Raw genomic sequence first — 26,634 nt, 5'->3', positions numbered from 1 at the left:
TGAGAATGAATTTTAATGTTCATCCATGAAAGGAGAAGGGACAGCCAGCAAGAAACAGTTATTTGGAATATAATGCTATGATGTATTACTGTGTAACCAAGCAAGCTGGCCACGCAGTTAGGGTCATGCAGCTTTGAGCTTGCATTCGGGAGATGGTGGGCTTGAATCCAACCATCAACAGCCTTGAAGATGGTTTTCTGTGGCTTCCCATTTTCACACCAGGCAAATGCTGGGGTACCTTAATTAAAGCAATGGCCACGCTATCTACCCAATCCTAGCCCTTTCCCATCCTTGCGTCACCAAAAATGTGTTATGTGCTAGTGCGATGTTAAACCACTGGAAAAAAAAAAAAAAACCTCTGTACATATAAAAATCTGAAACTATAATCTATTGACGTACATACTTTTCATAGTATTGTAAATGGAACATTGAATTTTTAAACTTTAAGTCTGGCGAGTATGGTATTATTGGGTTAGGTTTCCTTACTTCTCCATATCCCACCCTAATTGTGCATATAAAATAATATCAGTGTGTCTATGAAATAAAATAATCTCTTAACCATTGATCACCAAGTGAGTTAGCTGCAGAGTATGGACCATATTACTGTAACTTGCATTGGATACCATGGGTTCAAATCCCACCATCAGCAGCCCTGAAGATGGTTTCTTTGTGGTTTCTTATTTTCACCAAGACCAGAGTCATTTTCTTTCCAGTCTTATTCTGTTGTTCCTGAAAGCCTATCGCTTCCTTCCCAGTCCTAGCCCTTTCTTATTCCATTGTTGCTGAAGATATATCTCAGTTTGCACAGTGTTAAAGCAATACGGATTAAAAGACGATACAATCTGAGATTAAGTTCAACATTTGATATACTGTATTTGTGTAATGGACTCCATTGCAAAATAGACACACATCAATCTTCCCCTGAACTTTTTGGAAAAAATCCCTGTTTAATTCACACATTTCATTCTCAACAAAAATGTCTTAGTAATATTTATAATCTTAAAACTGGATGGATTGCAGATTGTAATGAAACTAGTAAACGAATATTAATTACTGCACTCTCAGTTGTGCTGACCAAACAATACATTTTCTGTGAAGGCTAGCAATTATTTCCATAGCATGCATGTAAAGAGGATTACAATGTGCAGTATATTGGCAATGATGAGAAATGAAAGATGGAGTAGTCGTGTTCGAGCTTTAACAATGCAAAAAAAATTCTATAATCGTAATTGGCGCACAAAATACATACACTCAACGGCTAACAACCCAGTCTTGTTGGAATACCTGCAGTATTCAGTTGTGTTGACGAACCGTGCTGGAATGGATAAAAATAAGTCAAAATCCTGAAGTTGCACTGCAAGTTTTACTGTTATAGTAGCAGTATTATGTTGGTAATGTCTATTTTACCAACAATTATTGCTGTACTTTATTTGACTCGTCTGGTGGCCATGATTGTTAAGGTGTCAAGTCTAAACGGTCTAACACTGTGGTTAGCCGGTTCTAGTTCCATACAATAATATGAGGGGTCGTTACTAGGTCCGCCCTGTCGATATTGAACCCTCTTCTCATTATTATTATTCTACCACGTTTCCCACATCTGTGGGGTCAAGGGTGTGAACTGTGTCGCACAGGTGGATTTGGCCCTGTTTTATGGCTGGATACCCTCCTGTCAATATTATTTAATATCCTTCATTAATTCAATATTTAATTTTCCTACATATTTTGAGAACTGCCATTCTCATCCTTAGTGATTAAACATCACAAGTAAAATTTCTCATATTCTAGGATACACTTAAACCAAGATGGTTTGGACATGTAAAGAGGATGGAGGGAAAAAGAATACCACACCAGGTGATGGAGATGAAGTTCGAGGGAAAGAGAACGAGAGGGGAACCTAGAACAAGGTGGATTGATTCAATAAAGTGGAGTGCGAGAGGAAGAAACCTGGACTGGGACAAAATGATGGAAGAGGAATTGTGGAAGGAGAGAGGAAGGTGAAGAAGTGCCATAATTGCCCCGACATGGCAGGAGCTGGACAAGGGGAAAGAGTCGGGTAATGATGATGATGTAGTGTTCTAAGAGTTATACTGTAATTAGTGTATTGACTTATATGTTAAATCACAGAACTTCTGTCATAATTATTGTCTTCATGCAATAGCTGGCCATACACGGAAAGGAATCGTGACAGGCGAGGCCTTTTGTGACGCGTACCGACAGGCTAGGACTGCTCGTTAGTGAACGAGATCAGTTCGAGGCGTCATCTGATACAGGCGAGACCTGTTATCAGCCCCTCAACCGAAAGACCTCGCCTCACAGATCAAGCCTCTTGTAAGGAAAGCATGGAGTGGACAAAGGTACTGCTAGAGAAATTTATTGAAATGTAGCCTACAAAGAGCGGCCGTGTCTCTGACAATTAAAACATGATATGTCACAGTGTCGCAATCAAGCATTCTTCAGTATGCTCCTTTCCTCCTTCTTCAGCTTAGAAGCTACAATGTCCACAGTAAATACGCTTTCAATTAGACTGTTCTCCAGTAATAGCTACGCAAAACAAGTATTATTTTTTTACTAGTGGCTTTACGCCGCACCGACACAGATAGGTCTTATGGCGACGATGGGTTAGGGAAGGGCTAAGAGTTGGAAGGAAGCAGCCGTGGCCTTAATTAGGGTACAGCCCCAGCATTTGCCTGGAGTGAAAATGGGAAACCGCTGAAAACCATCTTCAGGGCTGCCGACAGTGGGATTCGAACCCACTGCTCCCTGATGCAAGCCTACAACTGGGCGCCCCAAGCGCACGGCTAAACTCGCCCGGTAAACAAGTCATTGTGTATGTGTTGTGTATGTTTGGTATTCAGCTCGAAGGTTGGTTTGATCCTCCACAGCTATGCCAAAAGCTGTCATAGCCTAGACATCACTGAAGAAGCGTACTAGGGAAATGAGGAGTGAGGTAGCTTCCCGTTGCTTTCCTCACCGAGTCAGAAGTTGCTCGCATATCAGTCTGCCAAGCCCACTGAAATGCACGCACCAGCTGACCCTATGAGTGATATTTTCATAACATTCATACCAGCTGCCTCTGTGGATCAGTGGTAGAGTGTCGGCCTCCAGATCCCAAGATGGTGGGTTCAAACCCGGCAGAGGGTAGCCGGATTTTTGAAGGGCGGAAAAAAGTCCATTCGACACTCCATGTCGTATGATGTCGGCATGTAAAAGATCTCTGGTGACACATCTTACCCGACAAAATTAATTAAATCTCCGCCATAGACGCCCAAGAGAGTTTCGGTTTACTCGGTCTGCCATCTAGTGGGCCTAGAGTAAAACAGAACGTCGAAATTGACGAGCAGACAGCCAGATGGCATCAAACTGAAATGTGTGCACATGGTAGCTGAGGCCATACGATGATGATGATGATAACATTCATACCAGGGACTGGCTGCATAAGGAATGGCATTACTAGCATCGCTCATACCTCAGTCACTTTCATATTGTCAAAGCCAAGGATGAGACTGAGACAAATCAAACATTTAACGTAATAACGAGAAAAATCCATTCATGCTTACATTTTTTGCTAGTTGCTTTACGTCGCACCGACACAGATAGGTCTTATGGCGACGACAGGATAGGAAAGGCCTAGGAGTTGGAAGGAAGTGGCCGTGGCCTTAATTAAGGTACACCCCCAGCATTTGCCTGGTGTGAAAATGGTAAACCACAGAAATCCATCTTCAGGGCTGCCGACAGTGGGATTCAAACCCACTATCTCCCGGATGCAAGCTCACAGCCGCGTGCCCTTGACCGCACGGCCAACTCGCCCGGTACATGCTTACGTAACAGCATACCATAATCGCTGTGGTCCATTCGCAAATAATTCTTGTAATCGTCCCGTTCATTTTCTCTCAGATGTTGTATCAAACTCATGTGACTAAAGATACCTCACTCTCCTATTCATGATTTCATCCACTTCGATCGACTTTCCTGTTTGCATGATTTAACATACTGGTATAGCAAAATGCACATTCCATTAGCTGTAACAGCAATTTTTTTTTCCTCTGGACACTGTCTGCTTCGATGTCCATCGCACAGTTCTAAGTATGGCAGACCCGACCGCCAAGGATTTCAAACTAGTTTGAAAGACCAGCGGATGAGGCTTGGCCTGCCGAGAACAAAGGGATCATGCCATTAACGGGAGGGTCTGGAATGTTGACAGATTATGTTGCACAACACGACAGGCTTGGTGTCACAGTTGATGGCGAGCAGCAGGCCGGGTCTCTCGGATCTGGCCCCAAAGGCGAGGCCTGCGAAAAAATCTGTCCATATATGGCCAGCTAATGTGTGAAATAATTTGGGGTGAAAAGGTTTCAATTTTACTTATTTAGGATTCTCTGCAGGCTCCTTCAAGATATGCCCAACTGAGCAGAAACCTTCCTCATTGCTTAAGATGACTTGCTACAAATGCTTGAGCAACCGCTTCAGACTTTTCTTCATTATGGACGTTACATGGCTGACCAGACCATATCTTTGATGTTTCCCATTCTTTCAAATTTGAGGTTAAGTGTTTGCAAATGTTGCCAAGCTGGTAATGGTACATCAGGAAATCTCATACTAAAGTTGTTAGAGATTCTGGAAGTGTCTTTGTCAGATTTCCACTGTAACTGAATCATGTAAATTCATTGTTAATTAGTAAACTTGTGTTCCATTGCAAAGAACAATACACAACAGAACACAGATTCCATTCAATAATAACAATGACAACTATTGTTACTGAATTAAACCTAAATCTAAGAATGTCTTCTCTCCTTATTAATTACTGCATAATTCCAACAAAGAAATCAAACCCCCAACACAACAGCCCCAAAGGGCCTTAGCCTACCAAGCAACTGCTGCTCAGCCCAAAGCCCTGCAGATTTCAAGGTGTTGTGTGGTTGGCACGACGAATCCTCTCGGTTGTTATTCGTGGCTTTCTAGACCACGGCCACTGTCTCACCATCAGATAGCTCCTCTATTGTAATCACGCAGGTTGAGTGGATCTGAAAAACAGCCTTCAGATTCAGGTAAAAATCCAAGCTCTGGAATCAAATCTGAGGACTCCAGGTAAGAAGCAAGCACAGTACCACAGTTCACTCAATAGTCAGGGACACCTTACTAACATTTTAATTTTGGGCTAAACATGACATCATCAAATTCAGAAAATTATCATCATATTCAGAAAATTATATCTTGCAATAGTCTGAATTTTAAATTGTGATTTTATTATAGCTTTCTTTTGCCCTTGTTGTGTACCTTGCATTAAATCAATGTTCGTTTTTGTTCCAGAGATTTCGGGGAACACAGAGGTGTAAGAAGGTGCCGGGGTGAATGGGCAGACAAGGAAATGACCAGAGCATAAGTTAAGACATTACATTTTGAAATTTAATTTCTTTCCGTTTGTTTTCTTTTTTGAGTTTAAAATTTGACAGATAGAAAATCTGAATAAACAACAACAAATGAGCTTGTCAGCTCCCACAATAACGACTAGAGTCCAAAAACAGGTACAAAATTAGAGGAAATTATCAACAAGGTAATATACAAGTGGATGAGCATTGTACCCCTGAATACGTACACTATTTATAAGAGCAGTTTGCTCCACTAATTTACATAGCCTAGGAGTCTGGGCTCCAAAAGTTACTATAGTCTAGCCTCTCAGATGCACAAGATCCCACAAAGTTATACCTGACAAACTTTACAGTCACTTCTGCTCAACAGTTTGTTACACATTGGTCTATAAATAATTACAATTTAAACAGGGGCAATGAGCGCTCATTCTAAATGGCCTTAATGAAAAAAGAAAGGGTTTAACATGATCGGCCATGAACAAAATGCTAGGGGGCGAAACACCTGCACTCCTTTTAGAAAGACTCTTAAAACCCTAAGTGGGCTTATGGCCCGAAGTTGCAGAGGCTAAACTTATTCTACAAAGAGGTGACTAAACTAAGAATTTAGTTAGAAAATTTTAGTCAACCCATACCAAGTTGAATAGGAATCAACAGAGGGTAATCTACACTTTGTTCCCTTAGTTTACATGCTTCCCAGCTGGGATTCGAACAGAGCCCTCACACTTGCTGAAAATCTACATTTAAACCAAGAAATAGAGTTTTACATAAAAGGAGGTTTGAAACCTTCTTCTCGAGTTATCTGCCATAGCTATCACATGTTTAAGAAAATCTGCCATTACCTTGTTTAGCTGGGCCTTCCGAACGTCAACCTCCAACCCCTGCCTCCAAATAACATGCTGCACTCACGGAACTGGAGCAATGAAGATGCCAATACGGCCTCAAAGCGCACAGCTTTTATAGCATTTCGAAGGGAAGTTTCCAGAAATCTTTACAGATAGGCTGGATGCCAGTACACACACCCCAATTTTAATTGGCTAGAGAAAATATTCACAAAATTTCTGATTGGTTGCTAACTAAGGAAGAAGGAAGCAGTAGTAGTGTTGACAACTTTGATACATGAACCAAACAATCTTTACAACATAAAAAATTGAAATTCCCTTAAGAATTAATTGTCCTTAATCCCGCCAGAGGGGGCACTTAGGCCAATAGTAGAGACATCTAACAGTTGCAACCCCAAGTACCTTGCTTTACATTAGTTCAAGTTCGATTACATAGATGGCCTTATAGAAGGCGCGCTGGTCATTGGACGGAGAAGGTACAGTACAGACCTCCACTCCTTAAGATTTTACCACGGTGCGAACAGTTTTGAAGTCTTGAATCTTGGAACACATAATTTAAAAATATATATATAAGTTGGAAAATATCTTGATAGAGAGTCTGTTCTAATTGTTTTTTGATGTACAGTAATCTTGATGGTGTTTGTAAAGTAGCAGAAGTCCGGTCAGTTGCGTCCAAAGTTGACGGCAAGAGTGGTCGCTGCTGCCGATGTCAGGATGGGGTGCCCTGGATCCCCAAGGTACCCTGAGATACCATCCTCCTGTATACTGAGAGGAGCAGCCACGGCAATGGGCACCAAGGACCAAGTAGCATAGTTTGGCCCAAGGATAGAATGGGCTGTTGGAGTCCACCTTCCAAGCTACTCGTTAGAAATAAAGGCTAAGTAAATGATCGCTTAATTTTAATACTCTACACTGAAAATAAGTAAGAATCCGATATACCTCAAGACATGGCAGAGCGCATCACTGATTTCAGAGGTTAGTTTATATTTTCTCTCGTTTGGTTAAATTTTGCAGAGGCTATTCTCATGTAAATTTATAGTGAGAATGTTATAATTTCTCTACTGGCGCTCGGAATATGTTTTCACTATACAACTGGTACAGTTAAGTTAGGTTAGGTGATGCTCTTTGAATAAGAAAACTCAAACATTTGGCACAAAATGCGATCAATCATCTTCGGTACCATATCGTTTTCTCAGTATGATACACCTCAAGATATGGCAGAGTACATCACTGATTTCAGAGGCTAGGTTATATTTTCTCGCATCTAGTTAAATTTTGGAAAGGCTGTTCCCATGTAAATTTGTAGTGAGGAGGTTACCATTTCTGTATGTGTGCTTAAAATATGTTTTCATGATACATATATAGTTAGGTTGGGTGACGCCGTTTGAAGAAGAAAACTGGTACGTTTTCCACAGAGACCTCTGGAGTAATACTATAATTTTTTCAGAATGAAATTAATCATACACTTTCACGCAGTATCAGATTTCGAAAACAACAAACAAGTAAGCCGCAGTGTGGATATTATCTGTGAAAACGCAAGTTTTGAACAAACTTGATTGCAGTTTCATATCAATTTTAATGTGTACAGGGTTTTTCCCGACTTTTACGGAAAATCAGATATAACGACAATCCATTATAGCGAGTAAATTCTTTGCTATTATGAATTCTCGTTATACGGACTTCTACTGTATTTACATTTTAATTTGGAGCACCCAATGACTCAAATATGTACAGTTGAAATCAGTTATCCCCGAAGGGATCTCCAATGAACAGTCGTTATAACCGTTAGTTGCACAAACTGTTTTGTGTTGTTCTTGTTGTTGTTGCTAAAAATGTCATATCTGTAAATTTCAGACTGCACATGTACAAGGTTAAAACAGAATTAAGTTAAAACTTCAAAAAACATAAGTGAAATAAGTACTGGATTTACAGTAAAGTATTTAGGAGTGGGACTGTGAAGAATTTCATTGATCGAGACATTACAGTAAAACCTTGTTAAGACATTTCTGCAGGGGACAACAAAAATGAACATGTTATGCGAGAAAACGTACTACTGAATATACGAATAAAAACTATCCAACATAGATATGGAAACACTAGATATGTTTTTTTCCGACATAGAGGCATTTTACGTCGTGAATCCGTGGGTACAATGAAAACTATATCTTACCATTTCTCAAGATGAAAAACACGAGAATATGAAAACCTTTTCTGCTGGGGCTTATAAAATAACAAGGGCACTCAACAGTGTGAAAAACACCAAACAACAAATATGAAAATATATGAACGGGGGCCAATAAAAATATTCAAGTATTATTGCAGATCACACTCTTTCTAAAACAAATGTTAGTAGTAACATTTTATTTTGGAGCAATGGGTTAAAAAACATAATTTTCTGGTCACACTTTTGGACAATGAATTGGAGGTTTTATTCGGCCATGTGTGCGACAGGCTTCGGCAGCCAGCACAATTCCTATCCTTGCCGCTAGATGGGGGCTTCATTCATTCCATTCCCGACCCGGTCGAATGACTGGAAACAGGCTGTGGATTTTCATTTGGCCATGTGCGACTGCAACAGAACAGAATGACTTTGGCTGCAATTATGAAACACTTCGACCAAGTCGAACCGATCGAGTCGAAACTCGAAGGAGTTCAACATTCGCAACCTCTGCGCACTTAAAGATGCAGATACCAGTCCACTTTTTGAAAGATTTTAATGTTGTCTTCATTAGAAAGGAATTTCACTTCTTCCGTATCCATACCTAGGCTATCACAAAACAAATATGCACCACGCTAGTGAATTTCACACGATTATGTTCCCAAGCCAGATTTAGCCTACATTATCACCCGAAAAAACTTCGCTGTACCACTCAACACAAAATAATTTTCTAACTTCTGAATGGAATACAAGCACAAATAAGCTAAATTTTTCCGTAATCATGCAACTGTGGCGACGGCTCTTACTCGAGTTGTAAATCACGTTTCTTTCACAGGGGGTGACAAATAACATTTTCAGGGCCAGGAAAAATGTGATCGTACTTGTAGTAAGTGGTAATAGCGAAAATTCGTGATGCGATATGTATGTTTATATTTTCCTAATCCTGATATAGGCTACTGTATTACACAACAAACATTTGCTACACTTCTCTGTACCACTCAACACAAAATAAATTTCTAACTTCTGAATGGAATGCAAAATACAAGCACAAATAGACTCGCTGTGTTATTCAGCAATCTTGCTGCTAACCAGTCAGCAAAATTGAACATTCCTGAGGCTAACAGCTTGCTCCCCGAACATGCAACTTATTCTTTGAAGTTCAGGAATTTAAGGCCCATTTCCGTAATCACGCAACTGTGACGACGGATCTTACCAGAGTTGGGAATCACGTTTGTTTCATAAGGGATGACAAATAACACTTTCATGACAAAGAAAAATGTAATCGTACTAAGCAGTAATAGCGAAATTCGCAACGCGATAAGTGAGATATTTTTTATACAGATTTAATATGATGAGAATCGGGACTTCGAATTTACGACGTACTAAGCAGGAAAACGTGTTAATGAGGAACGCACTAACAAGGTTTCACTGTATTTGTTGTTTGCTGCTTAAACCATCTACTGTGAGTAAAGATTCTTAAATATCTTTGTACTCAGATGATCTGGCCCGCTTGATTCATAAAGCATTTTCTTTGAAAAGAGACTGTATTTTCACTCTGTCCTTCCAAATTGTAGAAATCGTTTAGTGTGATACACCCAATTCCTTTGAGATGATGAAGTTTGTCTCCCCATTTCTAAATGCTATATAATCCTATATAACGAGTGACATTTTTCAATATTAAACACTTTCCTTTTCTTCTATATATTTACAGCGATGCTTGCACTGACTATTTGTCCGGCTCCATGGCTAAATGGTTAGCGTGCTGGCTTTTGGTCATAGGGGTCCCGGGTTCGATTCCCAGCAGGGTCGGGAATTTTAACCATCATTGGTTAATTTCTCTGGCACGGGGGCTGGGTGTATGTGTTGTCTTCATCATCATTTCATCCTCATCACAACGCGCAGGTCGCCTAAGTGCGTCAAATCAAAAGACCTGCACTTGGCGAGCTGAACATGTTCTCGGACACTCCCGGGACTAAAAGCCATACACCATTTCAATTTTTTACTGACTATTTAACACATAGACCATATCTGCCAACTTTACAAAACCAAAAAACGGGAGATTTTGATCTGAAAATCAGGAAAAATTAGGAGATACAATTGGTCAAAACTGCTTATACTACGTGTCCTTCGCAATACAGGAATACTATCGTATATAACACTTATTGTCTCCAAACCAGACTGTTGCTATAAGAGGCTACAAAGCAAAAAATTACACATCTCTATTCCCCCCACAGAAAGTATGTAAGTGAGATGATCAGTCTCTGATAAGCCTTCCAAAAATAGTATGAATTCATTCTTCACACGTATGATTCAGCCATGCACTTAGATGCTATTACTTAGCAAATGCATAGATTAATACATTGCATCACACGCCCGCGGGATTATGCGAAGCGCAATGCTATTTTTATCAAGTAATAAATTAAAATTTGCCAGAACTGTCTTGAAATGGCTCCTCAAATCTCTAGAAAATTCACTAGTCACTATCTTTGAAATTCTGTCGCTAAATTACTTAAAAAGTCCAAATCTAGCGACTAGTCTCTAGAATAGACTAGACTGATGTAAACGAACATGAACATGGCACGCGAGAACGAGAGATTGACAATCGATGTACACGTCGCGATATACAAGTTTCAATAAATATTGCACATTCGCGCGCATTTCTCGTATTAATAAACCTCGATATTTCATTTGTACGTGGCCAATGTGCGAAGGACTTCCGGCCACTGGCGTACAAAGCTGAATTGGAGGGATTTGAAAACAAATGTTTGAAGTTCACAAAAAATAAGATAAAACCGGGAGAAATAATAGAATAATCGGGAGGCAGGAAAAACTGTCGAAAGTCGGGAGTCTCCCGCCTAAATCGGGAAAGTTAGCAGGTATGCACAGACTGATTTGAACTCTACAATAATAAGTGTTACAATGTTATCAGCCACTCCCAAATACATAGGAAATAAAAATCAACATTGAATCTTATAGCCGATACATGTCTCCGAAAATGTGATAAAAATATGTCGTTTTATGCAATATGTTGTAAAAAGTGATGTCGTACTAAGCAATTTTTTTAAAATACAATAGAAGTCCGCTACAGCGAGTAAGGCATATAACGAGAACCCCATTATACCGACAATGCTCTGCTGTCCCTTCAAAATTCCTATATTAAACTATGTATTATCCTTCGGTTACAGCGAGATCCCTATCACCAATGCATCCATTATTACGAGCGATTAAGCGCGCGATTTTTTCCGTTACCGATATTCACGCACCCCAGCGATTATGTTGCATACAATTGATTATCTTCGGTATCGTTTCCTCGCTATGTCCACTAGCGAGTTCTCTCATCGACATTCGAAGGCGATCAACAAGTGGTTCTTTAATTATACTTGTTGATTATACTCATCGATACGTCATGAAGTGGACAAATTGCAATTCGAAGGCGATGTCGGAGTCGATTATTAATACTGCTGTTCCGTAAAGAAAATTTGAAATGAAAGAGAACATATTTTCATAATAAATGCATAAATAACGTGTCCAATAACAGTTCTTAACTCGTTAGAAATAAAGGCTGACTAAACGATCGTTTAAGTTTAATGCTAAATACTGCAATTAAGTCAAAATGGGTTACATCTCGAGATATGGCAAAGTGCACAATTGATTTCAGAGATTAGTTTATATTTTCTCGCGTCTGGTTAAATTACAGGAAGGTTATTATCATGTAAATTTATAGCGAGAAGGTTATTGTTGTAACCAAGGTTGAAGTTTACAAAACACAACTTTTATTGCTTCACTTTATGATATTTACACAAATAACTGAAATTTATTTTGAAGCAAAAAGGAATATTGAATCTTGAAAAAAGTCTGTCTTTATACAATATGTACAGGTTTGCAGTCTTTATATACACTTCTATCTTGAAAAGATAGTCTTTGTGAATTGACACGTTGATAGTCGAGAACTATCTGGCACACTAACATAAATGTTCATGAGAGTCTTTGTTTGTTGAAGTGCCTGAATTCCTAAAAAGCAAGTTCAACTGATTGAAGAAATTCCACCTAGCGAAACTAAGGGAGCTTGCATATATTAGGGAATGAAAATGGCTTGTAAAAGAATTACGGAACATAGGCAGCGGAAACAGGTAAGGGAGCGGTGACCAGAGGTGAAACCTCGTACTGCCAGAAATTCAGTCCACCTGGTCGAAGCACATTTTCAAGAGGAGTAGCCTCCGTGCTCGACGTAGGGTGTATTCTGGAGCTGGACACCGGGGCAAGTGGGCAAGTGAGCAGGCAGGGAGCTCCTATTTATAGTACACTCGATGGTCAGGCACGCGCACTGAGGGCTGCGCGTCGAAGCAAGCAGAATGATACACAGGCGCGCGTGCAGCTGGCTGGCGGAGCGAGAAGGGAGCGCCGGACATACAACACCCTCCCCTCCTAAATGCGCCGGTACGGCGTGAAACGGCGGCGGCGCTGGCGGCGACTGCGATGCTGGGGCGGAGCTGCTGATATCTCTGTTGTATTGTCCGGAGCTGGAACTGGGCGGAGTGGCGCTGTCTCGTCCTGAAAGGAACCCATTGTTATTAAATGATCTAAAGCGCGTTCAGCAATAGATTTATCTGGTTTAGCAATAGCATCAATAGCTGGACAGGGGCGGTAGCGCTGACGTATCTGATCTTGATGGCGGCAGATACGTTTCTCCGTAGTCTGTATCTCGTAGAGACGATGACCCAAAGATCTGCAGATGACTCCAGGTATCCAGAGTGGGTTGGATTTGAATGTCCTGGTGTAGACCTTGTCGTTGAGGGAGAACTTCGTTGGTGAGGTCTTATGCTGGGTCGGAAGAGGCTGTAACAGAGAAAGCAAAGTTCTGTGAGGTCGTCCATGGAGCTTCTGTGCAGGAGTGATATTATCAGCGCCGGGTAGAGTTCTGTAGTTGTTTAAGAGTTGGAGCAAGGCTTGGTCTTTAGTTAAGCCTGAAGAGACAGCTTTCTTCATACTTCTTTTAAATGTTTGTACGAAGCGTTCAGCTTCACCATTAGATTGAGGGTGAAAAGGTGGTGCTAGGATATGACGAATGCCATTATGTGTACAAAAGTTCTGAAAAGCAGTAGCTGTAAATTGAGGTCCGTTGTCCGAAATGAGTACTTGCGGTAAACCTTCTGTAGTAAAGAGTTTCTGGAGAGCACGAATGGTAGCTTCGGTTGTAGTAGTCGAATGCATATCCACAACATATGGAAAGTTTGACAGTGAATCGATGACTATTAACCACATGGAATTGAGGAAAGGACCTGCGAAATCGATGTGAACTCGTTCCCATGGAGTAGTAGCAGGAGGCCATGAAGCAAGATCAGAAGACGGGGCGTTCTGATTCGTTTGACATTGCTCACAATGACGTATTAGCTTTTCGATGGCGGCATCAATACCGGGCCAGTAGCAGTGTTGACGGGCGAGTTGCTTTGTTCTGGAGATACCCCAATGGCTTTGGTGTAATAACTCGAGAACTTGTTTCTGTAGGCTAAGTGGGATAACCACTCTGAAGATGGTGCCTGCTTCTAGTAGGACAACTCCGGCACGAGTCGTGAGACGATGTTGCATACGATGATAAGGTGCCAGGTGGGCAGGAAGTGTGCTCTGAAGAGGCCAACCGTTGCGGATGTAAGTACGTACAGTAGCAAGTGTACTGTCCTTATCCGTAGCTTTAGCTATGCAGGTAGCATCAATAGGAAAACTGGATACAGTATCTTCAAGTTCTATGTCCAACTGAAGACATTCAGATTCTTGAGAATCGAAGGCAGTATCAGGACCAACGGGTAAGCGGGATAGGGCATCAGCATTACAATGCTGGGATGTGGCTCGATATACAATCTGATAGGAATAATCAGAAAGGAACATGGACCATCTTTGAAGCTTTCTGAGGGAATTCTCTGGGATCTTATTACCAGGATGGAATAAGTGTACGAGAGGCTTATGATCGGTAATGATCAGGAAATGGTTGCCATAAAGATATTCATTGAAACGGCGAATACCAAAGATGATGGCTAAAGCTTCTTTCTCTATCTGTGAGTATCGACGTTGATGGTCATTAAGTGTTTTCGAAGCGAAGGCGATGGGGCGTTCTTGTCCATGACGATCCTTCTGGGAGAGAACTGCACCGACACCATAGTCTGAAGCGTCAGTAGCTAGCGTGATGATCTTGTCAGGCTGAAAATGAGTGAGTTGTATAGCTTGAATTAAGGCGTTGTTGATTGTTTTCCATGCCTGTTGGCATTGCGGAGTCCACTGAAACTTAACACCTTTTTTACGTAGAGCGTTTAATGGAGCTGCCACTGTAGCGAAGCGTGGAATGAACTTATTATAATAGTTCGCTTTGCCTATGAAGGACTGAAGCTGCTTGAGGTTCTGAGGTGCTGGCATGTTTACTATCGCGGAGACATTCTGCATACTAGGACGAATTCCATTCTTATCAAGTATATGTCCGAGGTAGTGAACTTGAGGCTGAAAGAAGGTACATTTAGCGAGATTCGCTCGTAGGCCATTGTCTTTCAATTTCTGGAGAAGAAGGCGGAGATTGGTTAGATGTTCCTGATGATCTTTTCCAGTAACAATAATATCATCCAGGTAGTTAGCACAACCGGGAATTGAGGCGGTGAGTTGAGCCAAATAGCGCTGAAAAATAGCCGCTGAGGATGAAACACCGAATGGGAGCCGCTGGAGCTGGAGCAGTCCGAGAGGAGTGTTGAGTGTGAGAAATTTCTTAGATTCTTCGTCTAAAAGTAGCTGGAGATATGCTTCTTTAAGATCAACTCGAGAGAAGAATTGTCCACCAGAGAGACGACGAAATAAGTCTTCTGGACGTGGAATAGGAAAGATATCGGTTTCGAGTTGTGCGTTGACTGTAGATCGAAAATCGCCACAAAGTCGAACATTACCATCAGGTTTCTTGATTACCACGAGTGGAGTAGCCCATTGACTAGAAGTAACTGGTACTACTATTCCAGTTTGTATCCATCTTTCTAATTCGTTCGTGACCTGGTCTTGAAGTGCTAGGGGTACTGGACGTGCTTTGAGGAAGCGAGGCTTAGCTCCGGATTTCAGCTGTATGTGAGCTGTATAGTCTTTTGCTGTTCCGAGCTGCGAGTCGAAGACTTCAGGAAACTGCGCTAGGAGAGCGGTAACGTCAGAAGTAGGATGCAATGTAGATACGACGTTAATGTTGTCATGTATCTGGAAACCAAATAAGTTAAATAGATCCATGCCCATAATGTTGGATGCAGTGTAGTTGTTAACTACGAGAAGAGGAATGGCCTTCTGAATTCCTTTATAACTAGCCTGAAGCTTAATTTGACCTTTGATGTCAATTTTCTTCTTGTTAAATGTCACGAGCTGGATGTCAGCTGGAGAGCAGGAAGGTGAACCTAAGTCGTGGTAGGTAGTCAGGTTAATAATAGAGACAGGTGATCCAGTGTCTAATTGAAAAGCGACAGATCGATCAGAGAATGAGAGAGGAATGATGATTTTGTGAGAATCCTTTGTGGGAAGAATAAGATTGATCTGATCAACTTCCATGTCTTGGCGGGGCTGTATATGCTTCCGGCGCGCTGCAGTAGTCTTAGCAGGGCGGAGCGAACTGTGACAGACAGTCTGAATGTGTCCAAGTTTATTACATCGTTCACAAGTAGCTTTGAAAAAACGACAGTCACGACGTTCATGATGCTTGAAACAACCTCGGCAGGAAGGCAGGAGTTTCGAGGTGCTTTTAGAATTGGACTTCCGTGTAGCATGACGAGAGGGAACCTGGCGAGAATGCTTGGTGGAGAGCGCCTTATCCGTACGGTTCACTGTAGCAGAGGACTTGCGGGCCTGAGGTGAGACTTGTGCAACTTCGTGTGGAGAAGCTATGGCTGCGGCAGTCTTGATAGTAAGCTCATAAACCGTAGCAATACGCTGGACGTCTTCTAAAGAAGGGTTACTCTGCTTGACAGCGTCAAAACGTATTTTGTCTTCAGGAGTATGTAAAATTATCATGTCCCGAATGAGAGAATCAGTGTAGGATGAATCACAACCGTCCTTGGAGCAGATGAACTGGCAGGGTTTAGCTAGACCACGCAATTCAGTTATCCATTCAGTATGTGTCTGATGGGGTTGCTTTCTGCTCTGAAAAAATTTATAACGAGCAGCCACTATGTGAGGAGCTTTGGCATAGTGTTCCGTGAGACGGGCCAAGAGCTGCGTGAAGGGTACCTCAGATAAGTGTTCTTCTGGACTTAATTTACGTAGTAATTCACACGTAGCATTGCCAACCGAACTAAGAAATAGTGCGCGGCGGCGTTGATCATCTGTGACAGAATGGCAGATGAAATGCTGTTGCAAGCGGGCTAAATAAACTGACCATTCTTCCTTAGCCGGATCAAAAGCAGAGAACGGAGGAATAGCTGATGGCTGTGTAGATACAGAAAGAGCTTGAATAGCCTGAATTAATGCTGCCTGTTGTTGTTGCATAAACTGTTGTTGTTGCTGCTGTAAGGCTTGGAAGACCGTAGCGAGTTGTTCCGCAGTAGCCATTGCGAGATGCGTGCAAGAAAGAGGAAGGTAAGCTGTGTGTCAGCACTGGTTGGAGTGTCGTTGTAGTTTAGCACGTCGCCGTAGAGTTGACAACTGGGCCCGTGGAAGTGTTGGTTTCGTGTGTACCTCGTCGCTATAGAGTTGGCAACTGGGGCCGAAGAATTGCAGTTTGTTGCTTTTTTTACCTCGTCGCCATAGAGTTGGCGACTGGGGCCGATGAATTGTAGTGTCGCTTTTTTACCTCGTCGCCATAGAGTTGGCGACTGGTGCCGATGAATTGTAGTGGGTGCTTTTTACCTCGTCGCCATAGAGTTGTGTTGTAACCAAGGTTGAAGTTTACAAAACACAACTTTTATTGCTTCACTTTATGATATTTACACAAATAACTGAAATTTATTTTGAAGCAAAAAGGAATATTGAATCTTGAAAAAAGTCTGTCTTTATACAATATGTACAGGTTTGCAGTCTTTATATACACTTCTATCTTGAAAAGATAGTCTTTGTGAATTGACACGTTGATAGTCGAGAACTATCTGGCACACTAACATAAATGTTCATGAGAGTCTTTGTTTGTTGAAGTGCCTGAATTCCTAAAAAGCAAGTTCAACTGATTGAAGAAATTCCACCTAGCGAAACTAAGGGAGCTTGCATATATTAGGGAATGAAAATGGCTTGTAAAAGAATTACGGAACATAGGCAGCGGAAACAGGTAAGGGAGCGGTGACCAGAGGTGAAACCTCGTACTGCCAGAAATTCAGTCCACCTGGTCGAAGCACATTTTCAAGAGGAGTAGCCTCCGTGCTCGACGTAGGGTGTATTCTGGAGCTGGACACCGGGGCAAGTGGGCAAGTGAGCAGGCAGGGAGCTCCTATTTATAGTACACTCGATGGTCAGGCACGCGCACTGAGGGCTGCGCGTCGAAGCAAGCAGAATGATACACAGGCGCGCGTGCAGCTGGCTGGCGGAGCGAGAAGGGAGCGCCGGACATACAACAGTTATCTGACGCTAGAAGTATGTTTTCATCATATGTGTATTATCCTTCGGTTACAGCGAGAGCCCTATCACCAATGCATCCGTTATTACGAGCGATTAAGCGCGCACGATTTTTTCTGTTACCGATATTTATGCACCCCAGCGATTATGTTACTCGTAGAGTAGCTGACGCTGTTGAATAAGGAAACTGAAAGGTTTGCCACAAAATGTGATCGATCATCTTTGGTACGGTATAGTTTTTTAACTATGGGCATTTGCGAACTCTCTCGTCGACATTCGAAGGCGATGTTGGAGTCGATTACAAATACCCCAACAACTGCTGTTCACTAAAGAAAATTCGAAATGAAAGAGGATAACAAGTTTTCGTAATAAATGCGTAAATAACGTGTTCGATATCAGTTGTTAACTAATTAAAAATAACGGCTGACGTAAACAATTTCTTAATTTTAATGTTATATAATGAAATTAAGTAAGAATGTGATACACCTCAAGATATGGCAGAGTGCATCACTGATTTCAGAGGATAAGTTTAGTTCATATTTTCTTGCGTCTAGTTACATTTCGGAAAGGCTATTCACATGTACATTTTTAGCGAGGATAACTCATTTCTCTACAAGCGTTTCAAATATGTTTTCATGACACATATACGGTTAGGTTAGGTGATGCCATTTGAAGAAGAAAACTCTGTAGTGATACCGTATTTCTTCGAATCCAGGACAACGTTTTTCCCTCAGAATCTCATGCGAAATATTAAGGGTTGTCTTGCATTCGCGGCCGAACAGTAATGAATACCACTGGCAACTACCGCGGTAACCACGCCGCTTCTCTTCACCCCCGCATGCACACACAAAATTCGTTGAAAATAAATGACTGCCTCTTTATAACACATCGCTAGCCGCGACAACCGGTTGTACAGTGCCTGTGTGTAACGTCACTGGATCTCAGAAAATAGTGAAGAGAGAATGACATTCTATTGGCCTCTAAAACGTTTCTCAAATCTGCAAAATGGCCTCAAAACATGCGACACTTCGAATTCTTAGAAAGACCACGGGTACCAAGTGGCAGTGTTATAACGCGTCTACTGTAACTGACTCTTAGTAAAATTAAGTTTTATAGACAACAGGAATATTTTCGGGATGGATAGTCATAAAGATACGTGGAACAGGTATTGCCGGCAAATTTTCAACGGGTTCTCGTCGATATGATGCCAATTTTAAGTTAATGGTTATTAAACACTCGGAAATATAGAATAATTGTGCAGTCGCAAGAAAATATGGCTCTGGCCTAATTAAAGTTAATATTTGGTGTCAGCGTGATGACAAAGATAGCTAAAAAAATGTGTAGGCCTACTGTAAAAAAAAAATGCATTCAGTGGTCCGTAACAAAGACGCCTTACATACATACATACATACATACATACATACATACATACATACATACATACATCATCCTTATAGACTGTTATGCCTTTCAGCGTTCAGTCTGCAAGCCTCTGAGAATTTACTATACGTTGCCACAATCCTCGATTTGCAACTAGTGTTGTGGGCTCATTTAGTTCTATACCTCTTATCTTTAAATCGTTACAAACCGAGTCTAACCATCGTCGACTTGGTCTCCCTCTACTTCTCTTACCCCCCATAACAGAGTCCATTATTCTCCTAGGTAACCTATCCTGCTCCATTCGCCTCACATGACCCCACCACCGAAGCCGGTTTATGCGTACAGCTTCATCCATCGAGTTCATTCCTAAATTAGCCTTTATCTCCTCATTCCGAGTACAGTCCTGCCATTGTTCCCACCTGTTTGTACCAACAATCATTCTTGCTACTTTCATGTCTGTTACTTCTAATTTATGAATAAGATATCCTGAGTCCACCCAGCTTTCGCTCCCGTAAAGGAAAGTTGGTCTGAAAACAGATCGATGTAAGTCAGGGAGCTGACTTCCTTCTTACAGAATACTGCTGATCGCAACTGCGAGCTCACTGCATTAGCTTTACTACACCTTGATTCAATCTCACTTATTATATTACCATCCTGGGAGAACACACAACCTAAATACTTGAAATTATCAACCTGTTCTAGCTTTGTATCACCAATCTGACATTCAATTCTGTTGAATTTCTTACCTACTGACATCAATTTAGTCTTCGAGAGGCTAATTTTCATACCATACTCATTGCACCTATTTTCAAGTTCCAAGATATTAGACTGCAGGCTTTCGGCACAGTCTGCCATTAAGACCAAGTCGTCAGCATAGGCCAAACTGCTTACTACATTTCCACCTAACTGAATCCCTCCCTGCCATTTTATACCTCTCAGCAGATGATCCATGTAAACTACGAACAGCAAAGGTGAAAGATTACAGCCTTGTCTAACTCTTGTAAGTACCCTGAACCAAGAACTCATTCTACCATCAATTCTCACTGAAGCCCAATTGTCAACATAAATGCCTTTGATTGATTTTAATAATCTACCTTTAATTCCATAGTCCCCCAGTATGGCGAACATCTTTTCCCTCGGTACCCTGTCATATGCTTTCTCTAGATCTACGAAACATAAACACAACTGCCTATTCCTCTCGTAGCATTTTTCAATTACCTGGTGCATACTGAAAATCTGATCCTGACAGCCTCTCTGTGGTCTGAAACCACACTGGTTTTCATCCAACTTCCTCTCAACGATTGATCGCACCCTCCCTTCCAAGATGCCAGTGAATACTTTGCCTGGTATACTAATCAATGAGATACCTCGATAGTTGTTGCAATCCTTCCTGTTCCCTTGCTTATAGATAGGTGCAATTACTGCTTGTGTCCAATCTGAAGGTACCTTACCAACACTCCACGCTAATTTTACTACTCTATGAAGCCATTTCATCCCTGCCTTCCCACTATACTTTACCATTTCAGGTCTAATTTCATCTATTCCTGCTGCCTTATGACAATGGAGTTTATTTACTATCCTTTCCACTTCCTCAAGCATAATTTCACCAACATTTTCCTCCTCCCCATGAGCTTGGCTGTTTGCAACACCACCATGATGATTTCCTTTTACATTGAGAAGATGTTCAAAATATTCCCTCCACCTCTCCAGTGATTCCCTGGGATCTATTATGAGTTCACCTGAATTACTCAAAACACTGTTCATTTCCTTTTTCCCTCCCTTCCTAAGATTCTTTATTACTCTCCAGAAAGGTTTCCCTGCTGCTAGACCTAGCCTTTCCAGGTTATTACCAAAATCTTCCCATGACTTCTTTTTGGATTCAACAACTATTTGTTTCGCTCTGTTTCTTTCATCTACGTACCAATCCCTGTCTGCCTCGACCCTTGTTTGGAGCCATTTCTGATAAGCCTTCTTTTTACGTTTACAGGCTGCTCTCACTTCATAATTCCACCAAGATGTTCGCCTTTTCCCATCTTTACACACAGTTGTTCCTAGGCATTCCCTTGCTGTTTCTACTACAGCATCCCTGTATGCCACTCATTCACTTTCTATATCCTGAACCTGCTTACTGTCTACTGTTCGAAACTTCTCACTAATCATATCCATGTACTTCTGTCTAATTTCCTCATCCTGGAGATTTTCTACCCTTATTCGTTTGCAGACAGATTTCACTTTCTCTACCCTAGGCCTAGAGATACTTAGTTCACTACAGATCAGATAGTGGTCTGTATCATCGAAAAATCCGTGAAAAACTCGTACATTCCTAGCAGATTTCCTGAATTCAAAGTCTGTTAAGATATAGTCTATTATGGATCTGGTACCCCTAGCCTCCCATGTGTAGCGGTGAATAGCCTTATGCTTGAAGAATGTATTCATAACAGCTAAACCCATACTAGCGCAGAAGTCTAGCAAACGCTTCCCATTCCCATTAGCTTCCATGTCTTCCCCACATTTACCAATCACCCTTTCGTATCCTTCAGTTCTATTCCCAACTCTCGCATTGAAATCGCCCATTAGCACTATTCTATCCTTGCTGTTGACCCTGATGTCACTCAATGCTTCATAAAACTTGTCAACTTCATCCTCATCTGCACCCTCACATGGTGAATACATGGACACAATTCTTGTCCTAATTCCTCCAACTAACAAATCTACCCACATCATTCGCTCATTTACGTGCCTAACAGAAACTATGTTGCGTGCAATGGTATTCCTGATAAAGAACCCTACCCCAAACTCTGCCCTTCCCTTTCTAACACCCATCAAGTACACTTTATAATCTCCTATCTCTTCCTCATTATCTCCCCTTACCCGAATATCACTTACTCCTAGCACATCCAGATGCATCCTCTTTGCTGACTCAGCCAGTTCTACCTTCTTTCTTCCATAAGCCCCATTAATATTGATAGCTCCCCATCGAATTCCATTTCGTTCGCCAAGTTGTTTCCAAGGAGTCCCTCGCCTGTCAAATGGGAGTGGGACTCCATTACTCCCATAGGTCCGAGGCTTGCTTTAAGTGTTCTGAGCTCGGTAAATTCATAAAGCAGGATGCTGCCCTACTTGCACATAGTCCAAGTGAGGATCTCTCCTCTAACGGGTTATGGACCACCGGTGAATTGTATAGTCCTAGCCGCCTGAGCACAAGGAGGGTCACGACTCAGAATATGTCTGAGATGCCCACTCCCATTCTATAGCAAATGGTATCCCGACTCTCAGGACCACTTACTAGGCCACTCAGCCGTTGCCCATGGTTCACGAACTAGAAGGTGACTACAGTAACCCACAAACTTGAACCATAAAGACGCTTTAAACAAGGCGAAAATGAAATTGTGAGGTATGCGCACGAAAAATGCAAGGGCGGAATGGTCATACCATGGCACAATAAATTCGTTCGTTGACCTTCAACGTCTTCGATTAGGCCTATACATCGCTAGCCACTGAAGTTGGCCGAACCCGATAAGCGAGACGTGCGTGTAGCGGTAGCCGGTTATATCTGACGCTAAGTAAAGACGTGCGTGTAGCGGTAGCCGGTTATATCTGACGCTGAGTAATAGTACCGTAACAGTTTTATAGACAATAAGAATATTTTCCTGATGGATCGCCGTATTATAGAGACGCATGGAATAGGTATTGCCGGCAAATTTTCAACGCGTTCTCTTCGGTATTATGATTCCAATTTTAAGTTACTAGTCATTAAACCCATAGAAATAAAGAATAATTGTGCAGCCGCAAAAAAATACGGCATAACGAACGCCAATGTTTGGCGTCTAAAAATGCGTACTCTACAACAAAGGCATTCATATGATTTTACACTTTTTTGAGCCTGATTTAAATTTTGTGACTGAAAAGGTGGGGTTCGTCTTTGATTCGGAGAAATACGGTACCGGTATTGTAATTTTTTCAGAATGAAATTAAACATACACTTTCACGTTGTATCAGATTTCGAAAAATAACAAACAAGTAAGCCGTAGTGTGGATATCATCCGCGGAAACGCAACTTTTGAACAAACTGATTGTCGTTTCATACGGATTTTCATGTGTATGGGTTTTTCCAAAATGATGATATAGATGTTGATTCCCATAGGGAATTTGAAATATTTGTTCCGAATGAGTAAATTTATAATACCAATATAAATGGTCCGTTACTGGACATTATAAATTTTCCAGCTAACTCCTTCCTGGTTGCCAGCGTTTCGCCCTCGTGTGCTAGCCTGGGCTCATCAGTTGGTACCTAGTACACCTACCAAGACGCTGGCTAGTGCATACCATGGAGGCCACTGCTTGGTGACGAAACGCTGGCAACCAGGAATGAGTTAGCTGGAAAATTTATAATGTCCAATAACGGACCATTTATATTGTTTTATACAAAAATCGGATATAACGTCAATCCGCTATAGCGAGTAAATTTTCCGCTTTCGTGAATTCTCGCTGTAACGGACTTCTACTGTACAGTGTTTAGATAGGATTTAGATGGGACCATTCGATTCCGTCGTTATATCCAATACATCGTTAAAACCAATGTTGCAATAAATAGTTTCAACTGTATTAATATTATGTAACTAGCACATATCTAGGTTATGTCAGCCGGGTGGTCTGTAAAAACTGTAGATACTAGGTAGAACAATGAGTAAATTACTTACTGAGCGATACTTCGGGGACCAAGCATATTATGTTTCACAACTAAACGCTGAATAGGAGCGGGAGCCATCATGATCTTGCTGTCCTTCTCCATGTCTTCTTCTGAAAACAAACAAAACAAGTAAACAAGACTGTTTATATGACTAATGTTTAAAAAGTAAGGCAACTTGTTTTGCAAGTACTTTTAACGTTGCATTAACTAAGAAAAGTTTTTTGTGATGGTTTTGTGTGTCCACACACTGGTACGCAAGGCACCTGGGGACATTCACTTTATATGGAATATTGATGGATCAATCCACCAGATCAGGAAGCCACATATTCATACTGTGAATGTCCCCATAAGTATTAAAAATGATAGTTTGCATGTTCTTATCAATAATTACAACTTGAGGACCAAAGGTGCCCATCACATATAGGTCAACTTCTTAATAACAACACTAACGTAAGATTAAAACCACATCGAAGGATGTCGTAAGTTCATAACAAATACTTATATCAGAGGACCATTTTTTGTTTTAACTGTGCAGTGTTTACATTATAATGTACTGTTTTACATCAAGACCACGATTTTTCTTACAAGGGAAAGTGACCCCAATAAATTTTAGATGCATGTGCAAGCAACATCAATTTGAATACTCATATTTAACCACAAACATATTATGACAATAAGTCAAGACATACCGATTGTACTATATTATGTTATTCGTGATTGTAATTTGCATGTAATATCTTTTCTAATTATGAATTAAGGCTGAAGATGACCCAATACAATAGGATTGAAACTAGTCCCGATATGTAATAAATAATTACATCAAAATAATGGTACTGAATAGGCGGATCTGCCCATTCTCTTTGATAGTAATGATAGGATTGGAAAGGGCTAAGACTGGGAAGGAGTTGCCGTGGACTTAATTAGGTTACAGCTCCAGTATTTGTCTCGCGTGAAAATGGGAAACAAAGGAAAAGTATATTCAGGGCTGCTGATGGTGGATTCCAAACCTACCATCTCCTGAATGCAAGCTTACAGCATAAGGCCCGTATCATGCAGCCAACTTGTTTGGTCAAGCAACCCTAAAAGTTAACATACACGACAATAAACTGGAACGAGTTCAGTCGGTGAATAATGGCAAGAAATGCAGAAATAATTACCACCATTCTAAATGGCCCTGATCAACTCATCTGGTAAATAAAACTAATAGGAGATGCATTATCAACACTGTCAGGTTCTTTCTCAAGACAAACACCAGTCAGGGCACTTCCCTCCTAAGTCCAACCCTAGTTCTTTCATTGTTCTTCTTTCACTTCCTGTTAGATTGGATTAACAAACTTCTTCAAAATTCTCTGAGTTTCCTGTTGAATCTCCACAACCTCCACTGGAGGAATACTGTGGATGCCATGGAACTGTTCTATGGAATCTAACATTAGTTAGTAAATTAATGCTTCAGTTGGAAATGAAAAAGGAGGATGGATCAATAGACAGATACTAGTTAATTACAAAAAGTTATTTTCACACTCACCATGATTTGCTCTGTTATCATATACTTTTTGTCAGTTAATATGATGTTTCTGCATGCAGTATTCCTTTATTGACAAATTCACCTTTCACATCACACACACACACACACTATCTCTCTCTCTCTTGCCGGGCTGAGTGGCTCAGACCGTTGAGGCCCCTAACTTGGCAGGTTTGATCCTGGCTCAGTCCGGTGGTATTTGAAGGTGCTCAAATATGTCAGCCTTGTGTCGGTAGATTTACTGGCACATAAAAGAACTCCTGTGTGGCCAGATTCCAGCAACTCGGCGTCTCCAAAAACCGTAAAAGTAGTTAGTGGGACGTAAAGCAAATAGCATTATTATCTCTCTCTCTCTCTCTCCCACTCTCTTCATATATTTAGATATGTATTTTGGAAATAAATCCAACTTTACTAAAAGATATGAGGACTATTTTTTTCAAGGTCCAATCGGTCACAAATTTAAAACCACAGTGAGAATCCGATGAAGCATTGTGCAGTGTCTCTAGTATGCCCGTCGACCACGTCACGTTGCACTTGTCAGTTTTGAGTGCGCGCAGTGAGCATGTAAACATACCTAGAGCAATAGGGTCTCCCGCCAAGTGTAAACTGTGTGCTGTCATTCAATTTCTTCATGCTGAGGGAAGCAAGGCAGCCAAAATTCATAAATGAATGAATAATGTGTACAGTGAAATTTTCATGAGTGACAGCAAAGTGCGGCAATGGTGTAGGAACTTTGAAGCAGGACGTACAGGGTCAGGAAGCGAGTGTCAACCGATGATCTTGTTCAGCGAATGGATTAGGCAATAAGTAAACTCTTTCAAGATTAAAAATATTGTGTCCACCTATTCATTACAAAATATAGTTTTAGTGATTAAATTCTACATGAATTAAACAAACCAGTTAGGGACATGTTTCGTCCTAGTTATGGGCATCTTCAGCCTATATTAAACTTAAGGTCAAGGATTAAAACTATAACATTGGAACTTATAGTAAACTACCTTAATCTAAATACAATTGTCTTATGCTATTTACATAGTTTACAATAGTTTACAATATGTACAATTTGTGCATTAGCTTTGCCAGAATTTATGTACAATGAATTCACTTATTTTATTATGACTAGACTTCCAATT

General features: G+C 41.1%; 1 protein-coding gene across 7 annotated transcripts in view; it reads right to left on the bottom strand.

Annotated features, from left to right (window-relative positions):
* LOC136872563 (MPN domain-containing protein) overlaps positions 1 to 26,634 on the bottom strand; it is a 139,502-nt gene that overhangs the window by 34,007 nt on the left and 78,861 nt on the right. For all 7 annotated transcript variants that reach the window (XM_067146357.2, XM_067146361.2, XM_067146362.2 and 4 more), the window contains one exon: positions 23,990 to 24,089. In XM_067146357.2, the coding sequence (XP_067002458.2) occupies positions 23,990 to 24,089 (100 nt within the window). The remainder of the gene's footprint in view (positions 1 to 23,989; positions 24,090 to 26,634) is intronic.

This window comes from Anabrus simplex, chromosome 4 (assembly GCF_040414725.1).
Source record: "Anabrus simplex isolate iqAnaSimp1 chromosome 4, ASM4041472v1, whole genome shotgun sequence".
In the NCBI taxonomy this organism is placed as follows: Eukaryota; Metazoa; Arthropoda; class Insecta; order Orthoptera; family Tettigoniidae; genus Anabrus; species Anabrus simplex.
The sequence above is the reverse complement of the archived record's forward strand: the minus strand, read 5'-3'. Positions and strand labels throughout refer to the sequence as shown.